The 11,180-nt window shown below is 46.1% G+C and overlaps 3 protein-coding genes across 3 annotated transcripts; all 3 read right to left on the minus strand.

Annotated features, from left to right (window-relative positions):
- Positions 1-2,860: 2,860 nt before the first annotated feature.
- Positions 2,861-4,170, minus strand: LACBIDRAFT_312994 (uncharacterized protein; the record flags this gene model as incomplete). Its single annotated transcript, XM_001888561.1, has 2 exons — positions 2,861-3,256; positions 3,310-4,170. The coding sequence occupies 2 exons, from the start codon at positions 4,168-4,170 to the stop codon at positions 2,861-2,863; spliced, it is 1,257 nt and encodes a 418-aa protein (XP_001888596.1).
- Positions 4,171-6,888: 2,718 nt separating this feature from the next.
- On the minus strand, positions 6,889-8,701 carry LACBIDRAFT_333861 (uncharacterized protein; the record flags this gene model as incomplete). Its single annotated transcript, XM_001888562.1, has 3 exons — positions 6,889-6,900; positions 7,095-7,581; positions 7,656-8,701. The coding sequence occupies 3 exons, from the start codon at positions 8,699-8,701 to the stop codon at positions 6,889-6,891; spliced, it is 1,545 nt and encodes a 514-aa protein (XP_001888597.1).
- Positions 8,702-9,990: 1,289 nt separating this feature from the next.
- On the minus strand, positions 9,991-10,196 carry LACBIDRAFT_312996 (uncharacterized protein; the record flags this gene model as incomplete). Its single annotated transcript, XM_001888563.1, has 1 exon — positions 9,991-10,196. One exon carries the CDS (start codon positions 10,194-10,196, stop codon positions 10,020-10,022), a length of 177 nt encoding a protein of 58 aa, XP_001888598.1. The 3' UTR covers positions 9,991-10,019.
- Positions 10,197-11,180: the final 984 nt, after the last annotated feature.

An 11,180-nucleotide genomic window follows, 5' to 3' on the forward strand; every position in this document is an offset into this window, starting at 1 on the left:
ATGGACCCTGATAGGTAAAATCATTCTCCGCTTGGTTTTCTTCACTTTTTGGTCAAACCAGGTGATATTTCCCTTTTGGGATGGAACCTGAAGTGGACCCTGAAGGCAGTGCCTGATGTTCTGTACACCATTTTTATATATATTCAATTTTTCCGCTATTTTCTGGCTATTTTTGGATATATTACCATATTTGGAACTGGACCCTGGACCCTGACATGTTACCCAACATGATGATCAGCAATGAGCCCTAATTTTTCCTGATTTTATTGCTATTTTACATTTGGAAATGCACCCTGGACCCTGAAAGGTCAGCTGCCGCTAAAAATGAAATATTCATTGAAAGCACCAGGTACACATATGAAAAGTGCAATGAAATCTCCTAGGAATAAGAATGAAATATCCATTGAAAGCGCCAGGCATCCAAATGAGAAGCACAATGAGATATCCTGGGTTTAGCAATGAAATATCCAATGAAAGCACCAGGTATATCTATGAAAAGTGCAATGAAATATCCTAGGAACAAGAATGAAATATCCATTGAAAGCGCCAGGCATTCAGATGAAAAGCACAATGAAATATCCTGGGGCTAACAATGAAATATCCAATGAAAGCGCCAGATATATATATGAAAACTCCAATGAAATGTCCTAGAGCTAAGAATGAAATATTCATTGAAAGCGCCAGGCTTTCATATGAAAAGCAAAATGAGATATCCAGAGATAATGAATGAAATACTGCAGGAAATCACAATACAATATTAATGAGATCACTTAGGCCATTTAATGAAAAAACCAAATGAAATACACAGGGAACTTAATGAATGAAAATACTAGACAAAATAATGAGTTATCTCATTGAACCTCTAGGCATTATACACATCGCCTTCCAGGCATGTGTCTGGTTTTTATCATAAGAGTGTATACCACTAGTGCTTCAGGACCAATTCCCATCTGTTTGTCAAAGTCCAGGATCGCTCGCACCATTCCCTGGGTCTCAGTCTCTCTCTCAGCGTTGGTTCCCAAAGGTTGTACTATTGTCTTCCGTCCATCTCGCATGCAATGCTTGGCAACAGGAGGTGATCGAAACCATGCAGAAACCTCTGAAGATAGAAACTTGAGCTCGGGAATGTAGTCAACTAGAACCCGAGCCCAGTGCAGTGCCTGTACTCTTCTTGAGTGAGGCCAGTCAATGTCGGCCACCAGAGTCTCGATGGTCATAGTCTTTCGTTCCTTCTGAGCAACACGTGAAAGATGACTTTCCAAGTCGAAAGCACTGGGTTTACAATCCTCCAAGCGTATTGCAGTTCCTGCAGTCCCTACCTTGAGTATACTTTCGCGGCCGATGCCTCCTTCGTAAACAGAGCAGTACTCTTGAACATTATCGAGGATTAGGCATTGTCACGGGTAACCCCTGGGTACTTTTGGCCATACCCGTACCCATACCCATGAAAACCCATACCCTCAACCATGGGTAGGGGTTTCTGCGGGTAAGGGTACGGGTTTTCGTGGGTTTGGCAGGTTAGGCGGGTCTTATGACGGGTAGCTACTGTATTTTCATTCAGTATTGATCTTACTCTCAGTCACAAGTCAAACAATATCAAATTTTAGTGTATTAACACGAAGACAATTATAACTGTATTCTATTCAACTGATTATGTAGAAGCTTTAGACCTGTGCATGGCACAGCACTCGCTGGAACAGCTACAAGTAACTGACTACAAAATACATTACAGGTAAAGTGAAACACATGAGCCAACAGACATCTTGAGATGAGGAGAAAGGGCCTCATCATCGCATTGTGGTTGTGTGGCCATTGTGTTGTCGTCGCATGGTTGCGGCACCATCGTGTGTCGCCATGGTCACATCGTGGTGTAGTTGTCGCGTCGCTTGTGTTGTCGTCGCGTCGCTGTGGTGTCTGTCGTCGTCGCATCACTGTGGTGTCTGTCGTCGTTGCGTCACTGTAATGTCGTCGTCGTGTTACTGTGGTGTCGTCATCGTGTCGCTGTGGCGTCGTCGTTGCGTCGCTGTGGTGTCGTCATGGTGTCGCTGTGGTGTCGTCGTCGTGTCGCTGTGGTTGCATGGTATGGTTGCCGCCTCGCTGACACGACGTAGCGCCTGCATCTGCATTGTTGTTGGGGTGTGCATGGTTGGAGCAGTCGTCGTTGTCCCATGGTCCCCATGTCCTCATTCGTCGTGTCTGTGTCCCGTGTCCTCAACTCCTTGTCACGTCGTCATCCCGTGTCCTTCCCGTCGCATCGTTGTCGTCCCATGTTGTCATTCCATTGTTTTCCTGTCTCAGTGAGGTGGGTTAGGATGAACATGGGACAGAGGGTACTCACCGTGTCCTCGTAACATTGTTGTCCCATGTCCTGATACATATGGGGGGCTAAGATGGAATAACAGATGAGGAAGACAAAAAGAGACACGAAAGAAGCAGAAGCGCTGTGTGTACAAGGCACTTTAGGGCGGGTTTGCTCTGATTCTGAACCCGCCCTAAAGTGCCTTGTATATATAGCGCCTCTGATCAGCTTCTTTCACGTCTCTTTTCTTTCCTTCTGCACTCCCCTCTGCCCATGCCATATTTACGCCGTAGCTACACCCCCTTGTATAGTTAACCCCCTTGTATATACTTTTTCTTACTTACATGTGTGTAGAATATTTCATTAATTTAAAATGATACACCCTCATAAAAATACAAAACCAAATACAAAAAACTTCCCTTCTCCCAGTGTGACTTGCAGGGGATAAAATACCTTACAAATTGTTCAGGTATCCCTTATGCATAACTTGGCAGCAATAAATTAGTATTTTTTCGATCTTATTGCTGCACAAACACTGACCAAATAACATGACGGGTATTGCTACGGGTACCCGCTAACCCCTGCCATGGGTACGGGTTTGGTGAGGGTTGGGAATATCAAACCCATACCCTTACCCAAGTGTACCCTTACCCGTAACCCGCATGGGTTGCTAAACCCGTGACAATCACTATCGAGGATTAGGCACCATTCCGTTTCTCCCCACTTAGTCGTGTCATTGACAGCCTCCCGTAAAATAGAAAGGCTGGAACCAGTCATGGTGTCGAGAGCTTTATGGACTGTCGAGTCGCTTACGATATTTCCGAACCGACTGTATACGCGTTTGACATCGATGTGGGATTTGATTGCAAAGTGCCATATGCCCAAGGCCATCGCAAGGTCTCCGGTAGCAAAGTGGTTGCGTGCAAGTAAAAAGGAGCTGATAGTGCCCACTTGAATCTGTAGGAAAAGGTAAGCGAGGTCGAGATATTAGACTCCATTAAAATACATACAATCAGATGTGGTTGTTGCTTCTTTACCACCACAACACCATTCTTGCGAGAGGCAGCCATACATTCCGTGAGATGCCAAGCAACAGGTGCATGACTTTTGTATTTCTCCACAAGGGCTGCAATACTAAACCTTCCTAAAGCTTCCCAGGTGACGAGACTGATGCTATCCGTTGGACGCCGTCCATTCGTCGAAGCTCGGAGATGGACATCGTCATCCTTAGCCGCAAGTTCGTAGATCTCACGATCAACATGATTAGCAACGAGATTCGTCGCCCACGTGAACAAAGAAGGACGCGCATAAAAGAAGTCGGCAGGAGAGACTGATGGTGAGAACGGAGCATGATGTTCTGAAGCATGTGGTGAGCTCGGCGAAGGCGCGCTGTGCTTGTGCTTATAGACAAGAGTTATGATGTCTGAAATTTTGACCTTGTTCCGCCCTTGTAGAAACCGAGCAACAGACTTGGCGTGGCATACACCTCTTGGATCAGGCTGTCCAGAGACGCGGCTTGGGTTGTAGAACAAGATCTTCAGAAATTCGCCGAGAGAGTCAAAGCCAGAGTCCTTAAGCAACTGCTCCATCCGATCAAATTTCGATGCGAGCTTTTGCGCGTCGTCTTGTGGAGCTTCTATCAGTCGTGGTTGACTTGAGGATCCGCTTGGACAACGAAGCTCATTGAAAGGAGAGCCGAGAAGAGGCAACAACAGCTCGGGAGATGACAATTTCCCTGGCTCACTCGGATGTGAAAGGAGGAGGGAATTCGAGGTAGGGGGCAGAAAACGGGTGATATAATGCGGGGCTTCCGGCACCTCAACCAGGGGCATTTTCTTATAAGTTTGGACAGTTGTGACATTGTTTTCCATAGGAATTAATGTATCAAAGAAAAAAGAATAGAATTTGGATAGGAAGGGAGGACAATAGTGCTGTAAACACGTAAAAAGCCAAGAGGGAGCGTGCAGTTGTTGATGTGTTGTTGACGCGTAAGGGTTTCAAAGTCCGCAGATTACATAAACATTTCCTGACACGGTTTTTGGGGCGCGAAGAAAACAGGACTAGGACGACACAGTCGATAAATTCAGGTGAGGAGAAATCACGAAACTCAAAGCCTTATTGAACGTCATTGGGGCACTCAATTTTGACCCATCCAAAACTAACAGAGCAAAAGACGCTGCCATCAAATTCTACGCTAAAACCCTTGATGAATACGAAGCCCTCGCTTCTTCAGCGATTAAGTGAGGGAAGCATGCCACGATTGGACTCAACCCCAAATCTGTTCAACCCGAGCAACACAAACCTGAGACCATTGACGCTAACCGAGCGATTGACAAACTCATCTCTCAAATCAGCAGAGACAGCAACAGGTCGAAAAGGGGGAACTCCCCATCAGGATCAGATGACGACGACGATGGAGATGAACCCTCAAATAAGAAATGAAGAATTTTCGAATCCGAGATGCCCTGGCACAATCGAGAGGAAGAAGCCAGGCGAAGCGGAAACAGAGATTGCGAAGAGTCTCGACAAACTCTCCAACTCTTCGCCTGTGATTACAAAGTCGTCAGGCAATGGATCCAAAATTCCAGGACTGCGCCGCTCAGTTTCCCCACTTCAGAGTGGGACAACATTATCAAGGGACAAGCCGTCAACCTTGACGCAGTGTTCTCCTCACTGCACCATATTTCCGCTCCTAAGGAGAACATTGGACGCGTGGGATCAACTGAAATATCCCTTGGTCGATCAGATCCAGCCAAGAAAGTCCAAATGAGTGGCGAGTGGACCAGCGCCTGGAATGCCACTGTCAAAGTGATTAAATTCGCTTTCCCTCACAGGGAACAAGAACTTCGAGACTATGGCGAATACATCGAAGGCCATTTCTCTGCAAGGGTTACTTCAGCCCACCGAAAAATTATCCTATACGATGTCGCCATCCGAAATGAAGTTGGGGGTGGTCAGAATGCACTCCTCACTGACACCCACCGCTTTACCAGGTTTTACTCTGCCATTGTCATGCCAGATGGAGTCGAATCCGATCACGTCAGGTTGGGACGGAATCAAGCGTTCAACAGGGAAGAACACAAAATCCGAGATTTGCCACTGCTTCAACTCAATCAACGGCTGCAGGAATTCCACAGATGACTGCAGATTCTGTCACGCCTGCAAAAAATGCAAGCGCATGGGCCACGGGGAAAGGGATTGCAATATCAAAGAAGGATCTAGCACGTGATTTGCGCCCCAAGTATCTAAGGTATAACATTTGGGAGGGCAGCAATATTTTTTCTCGTTCATCCACTGACTGGACAGAGACGGCCTCACCATTACCTCAGATCCCTTCTTCTGAACTCAACAATCCCATTGCCACCAAAACGATCCAGGAAAACCCCCACCTTTTCGACATCATCACGCCCATATTTGTGGATCGATTCGAGGAACTACTTGAAACTCACCCTAACAAACCTTTCATTAAATCCGTATGCAGGGGGCTCCGGGAGGGTTTCTGGCCTTGGGCCGATACTTGCCATGGTGACTACCCCGACACACTTGACCTCTTGCTCCCAGAACCAGAAAACCAGGAAGAGGCGCAATTCCTTAGAAATCAATGAGACCATGAAATTTTCAAAGGCTGTTTCTGTGAATCTTTTGGAGACAAAATCTTGCCGGGCATGTACTGTATGCCAATTTTTGCCATTCCCAAACCACATTCAACAGACTTGAGAATGGTGACTGATCAGAGTGCTGGGAAGTTCTCACTCAACAGCATGATTCCTTGTGAGCAGATCATGGGATATCCTCTCGACAACTTACAGCATCTAGGTCAATTCCTCATTTCTATGCATGACCGTTTCCCTCAGTCACCCTGCATACTTTTCAAATCAGACATCGCAGAGGCCTACAGACTCCTCCCGGTTCATCCTTACTGGCAGATCAAACAAGTCAACCGCATCGCCGGATCACTGCATGTTGACAGAAACACCACCTTTGGCGGACGAGGCTCTGGATGCAACTGGATCGCATTCATGTCACTTGTGTCATGGATAGCGAAGAAGAAAAGGGGCATTGAACTCCCGGGTACTTACTCAGACGATTCATTTGGCCCTGAACTCTCCAAAAACGTTGCATACTACCCTCCCTATCGTAAACTCATGCCAACCAGCCAAGTCAAGCTGCTCCAATTGTGGGATGAAATCAACCTACCCCACTGTAAGAGGTGTTCCGTGAGCTAGGGAACTAGAGTGGGGATTCTGTACCAACAACAGGTGAGCTGGCGGACACGGAGTCACAGGGATTACTATGGTGTACAATCGGATGCCAGTTACGGTCTAGTCTCGCGCTTACTTAGCGGAGATCGTTAGCGCTTCGGATATCCGTTGCATGATCTCTGCACTTTCTCAGGAAATCCTCGAGAAAGTAGCAAGCAGGAGAGAGAGAGTAAATGACGAAAGACGATGCCCAAACACCTCAAAGAGAGTATTCAGTAGCTTTACTAAAGTCAAAGCACTTACTATACTTCAGGGGGAATGCGATACGACGTGATTCCAGACGCAGAGTACACATATTGGTGGTTTGAAAGATAGAAAAAGGTAGTGTTACATCTGTGACTACAAGTATGTAATGCGAGTTGAATCGCGTGCTTAAGTAAGCGAATGTCATGTATGTAAGAATAACAGTAAAGTAAAGATATGCCCGTAGTGAATGCTCTTGATAGCCAGGAAATTCGTGAAGTGGGGATTATAATAGGTAAGGCATCCGTTACAAAGCCCCCCTAATTCCCACTTAAGGAATTGAAACGTACAGGGATGGAAATGTCTGCGATGCACCTCCCATGCCAGGGGTCAGGAAAGACTGATAGAAGTTCATCCACTCTCGTGAAGTGCGACGAGTTGAGCGTTACTGTCGGTCGACGCGTACCGTGGTTTGTACTGTGCAAATACGACTTCCAGCCTTTACGTGTCAAAGGCTTTGCCGTCCCACGTTCGAGCGCTTTGGCAATGTTATGAAAGATGAGGTCGCAGCCTTCTGTCCATTCACCGCTCCAATGATCACAAAAGTCCTCCATAATCTCCGTTGTCGGAAAGAGCCAACGATGATAGTCTGAATTCTCTGCAGATACGAAACCGTGTACGAGGTTCTCTTCTTGCGCCGACATTTGGTCATGAAAAAGAGGGTCGTCGAAGAAAGGGGAAGAGGTAACCGCTCCACGGTGATGCACAGTTACTTGAGTAGTCCATCCATGAATCGTTGAACCAAGGCCGATCCGCCGTATCGCTTTGCAATCCAAGCTGTGGGCCCCCCCAAGCTAATGAGCGTGCACGCGTGAGGACGCCGAAGGATGTCCGCTAGTTTACCCATATACTGATCTCGGAATGCGGCGCCTCCGTTGACGTCCTTTAAGTGTTCTTCTTGGAAGCCAGCTTCGTATGTTCTCTTCGTGAGTTCAGCTAAGTCTGGAGTCATGATGGGCCTGAATGACTTCAAGTCGCTAATTCTCGTGGCCATGATGAAACACATGTTCCGAGCGATGGCGAGGTCGAGGAGGTGACGCGTGTGTGAGATCTCTGAACTAGTTACAGCCCAGTACTTCAATCTGGTGAGTGTCCGAGTGTCCGGAAATAGAATAATACTCTCCTGATGAAAAGTAACGTTCCATTCCAGTCCAGCAGGCGCCTCCCAGACGGATCCCACATAGGTGATGATTGCTCCAGCCTCTACGATATTGTCAATCGCGTGTCGACGAAGAGAGGGGGAAGTCCCTCTGCGAGGTTGGTAGGTTCGAAGTCCTGGGGATGCGGACCTATTCCTGGTCCCTGCGCGAGAGCTTGAACGAGAAGGTGTATTGCTCCCATGCCCTTTTGATGAATAACTAGGGGAGGATCGAAGCTCCGACTGACTACCACCTTCAGATGGAACGTCCGCATTCGTCATTTGTCTCAGCCATCGTCGACCCGTAGAGGAGGCTCTGTTTCGTCCTCGTTCACGGTTGCGCCCGCGATTGTAATGTGTCTGAGAAAAAGCTCTTGAAGAAGTCGGTTGTCCCTCCCAGTCACAAATAGCGTTATGAACCGGTGTGTGCTTAGACCTGTGGAGTTCTCTGATTTCCAAGGAATCTCGTACCATACTGATGTTCCCTTCGACCTCCATCGACTCCGTCGGTTGCGATGACGTAGCGAAATTGTTCAGGGGTTCCCAGCGGCGAAAGAGGACCATAGTGCCGGCCGCCTCATGACCCACGTTGGAACCAAAGCGGACATAATACTCCCGTGCTACGCAGAGGGGAATCCTTCGACGAGACCACCCCTGAAAGTCCACGACGTAGTATGTCCACTCGTCGTTGAACTCAACAGTTGGGTCGGGCCGTCCCTCGCTGCACAAATCTTGGAAGAAATGGTCGAACTTGAGCATCGTGGCGACTTCATAGTCGAGGCCTCTGAGCAATGAAGAGTGAACGTCGCCTTGCGCTTCCAGTCGTTGACTGTCATAGGCCCGCAAGACCGCTGGTGACAGAATCGTGAATCGTGGTGATGCGGTGAGTGCTGAGGTCCAATGATAGGCAAAGGGAATGTGGTGTTGGACGAGGTTTGGGATATTGACGTGTCACCAGTCTTGTTCGAGATCGATGAGAACTCCCCGCTTGTTAAACGATGTAGCTGCATATCCTTGGCATCATTTACAGTGTGGTGGTCGAGTTCCGCTTCCCATCCCGAAATTGACGCGGTCCACCAGGACAGAAAGCCCAAATAATCAACTGCGATCCTCTTGGCGCTGCAGCCCGTGGCTTGTAAATCTTCGTTAGAGTCGAACGCACGTAAGAGGAGTCCCAGGTCGTGACAGGGGGGTCGAGCAGAATTGCATGGAAAAGGGTGATTGGCTAGTGTTTGAAAGTCCGGTTCGGTCCGGTTTTTTGATGCCCAGGGGCGTTAACCGTAACCGTAACCGGTCTGCCTTTTCCCCAGAAGTCAAAAGACCAGACCGGACCGCAAAAAGACCGCAGACCGCGGTTTTTTGCGGTCTATAGACCGGTTTCGGTCTGCATCAGTTTTAACCGGTTTATGACCGGTCTTTAGGCCAATATTTTAAAATTATGAATCGGTAGATTTATTAACATCTCTAATAGCTTCAAAACGAGCCCAAGAACGTTAAATTCCGTTAGGAATTGGTGCTTCCATAAAATAAGTCTGGTACATCTATTATTCACAAAAGTAATTTACATTTTAATTCATATCTCTCTCGTTTTTTTACCAAATCGTACGTTCTTGGGTGCGTTTTAAAGGGTATTTAAAGGGCTACAAAAGACCGGTCCAAACCGGTCAAGACCGGTTCACGTTAACCGGTTTTTTTGCGGTCTTTACATTTCAAAAATAAAAGACCGTAACCGCAGGTTCGGTCTTTTGCGGTCTTGGTCCGGTCTGGTTACGGTCTTGGTCCGGTCTGGTTACGGTCTTGGTCCGGTCTGGTTACTGTCTTTTTCCAGTCACGAGACCGGACTTCCAAACACTATGATTGGCAGCGATCTCGTCGATGCATCCTGACCAATGTAGGAGGTCGTCGTCGATGCACTCATGGATGTTCATCGGAATGATGAAAACGCCCATGGAAAGCTGCTGCCCTGGCGTGGACCTCTCGAAATCAAAGAACCAATCGTCGCCAGTTTTGCTGATCGCGGATTCGTTGGCAGTCTCGGGTTTCAGTGGCACAAGTGGCTACCACCTTTATCATAAAACTAAGGCACTTGCCTGTAGAGCTGTGTGTATAAGTCCACAAGTTTTATGAAAGGCCTTTCATAGGTGTGTCCTGTGTCTTTCTTTCTCATAAAGGCTATGTTCTTCTCATAAGATATAGGCAAGGCCACAGAGTGCTTTTCATAATTAAACCTGTGCGCTTTCAATAGGTATTTCATTCACTGGGTTAGGTGTATTCATTGCCTTTTTCATAATTAATGGTGTGCACTTTCATTGAATATTTCATTAGGAATTTTGGGCGCTTTCATTGCTTTTTTCATAATTAATCCTGTGTGATTTCAATAAATATTTCATTCACTATGTTAGGTGTATTCAATGCCTCTATCATATCTAATGGTGTGCGCTTTCATTGAATATTTCATTAGGAATATTGGATGCTTTCATTGTACTTTTCATAATTAATGTTGTGCAATTTCAATAAATATCTCATTCCCTAGGTCAGGTGTATTCATTGCCTCTTTCATATTTAATGGTGTGTGCTTTCATTGAATATTTCATTAGGAATATTGGATGCTTTCATTGTACTTTTCATAATTAATGTTGTGCAATTTCAATAAATATCTCATTCCCTAGGTCAGGTGTATTCATTGCCTCTTTCATAATTAATGCTGTGTGCTTTCATTGAATATTTCATTATCAATTCTGGGTGCTTTCATTGTGCATTTCAATAAATATTTCATTAGCTAGGTTATATGTATTCATTGCTTCTTTCATAATTAATGATGTGCACTTTCATTGAATATTCCACAGCTTTCATTGGGATTTTTCATTCAGTATCTCAATATTTCATTCCAATTTCATATCTGCCCCCAGGGATATCATTATGATTTTTCATTATATTCCATGATAGCAATGAAATAGCTATTACGGTCCATCCAATGGGTCATTGGGAGGGTGGTCACATGACAAATTTCCAAAAATGGTAAAAAAACAAAAGTTGTAGCTCTTTACCATAGCTTCCAGAATCAGTTGGAATTATGTCCTAAAGTGCTTCCATTGTGGAGATATAAGGTAAAAGGTTTTCAAAAGCACTGCGTTTTTTTTTGTTTTTTGCATTTTTCTTCATGAAAAGAACACTAAACAACATGATTTCAACAGATTTAGAAAGCTAAGAGAAGGGGCTACAACTATTGTATCGTGGG

The sequence above is a fragment of the Laccaria bicolor genome, genomic scaffold (genome assembly GCF_000143565.1).
Source record: "Laccaria bicolor S238N-H82 LACBIscaffold_56 genomic scaffold, whole genome shotgun sequence".
NCBI classification, from domain to species: domain Eukaryota; kingdom Fungi; phylum Basidiomycota; class Agaricomycetes; order Agaricales; family Hydnangiaceae; genus Laccaria; species Laccaria bicolor.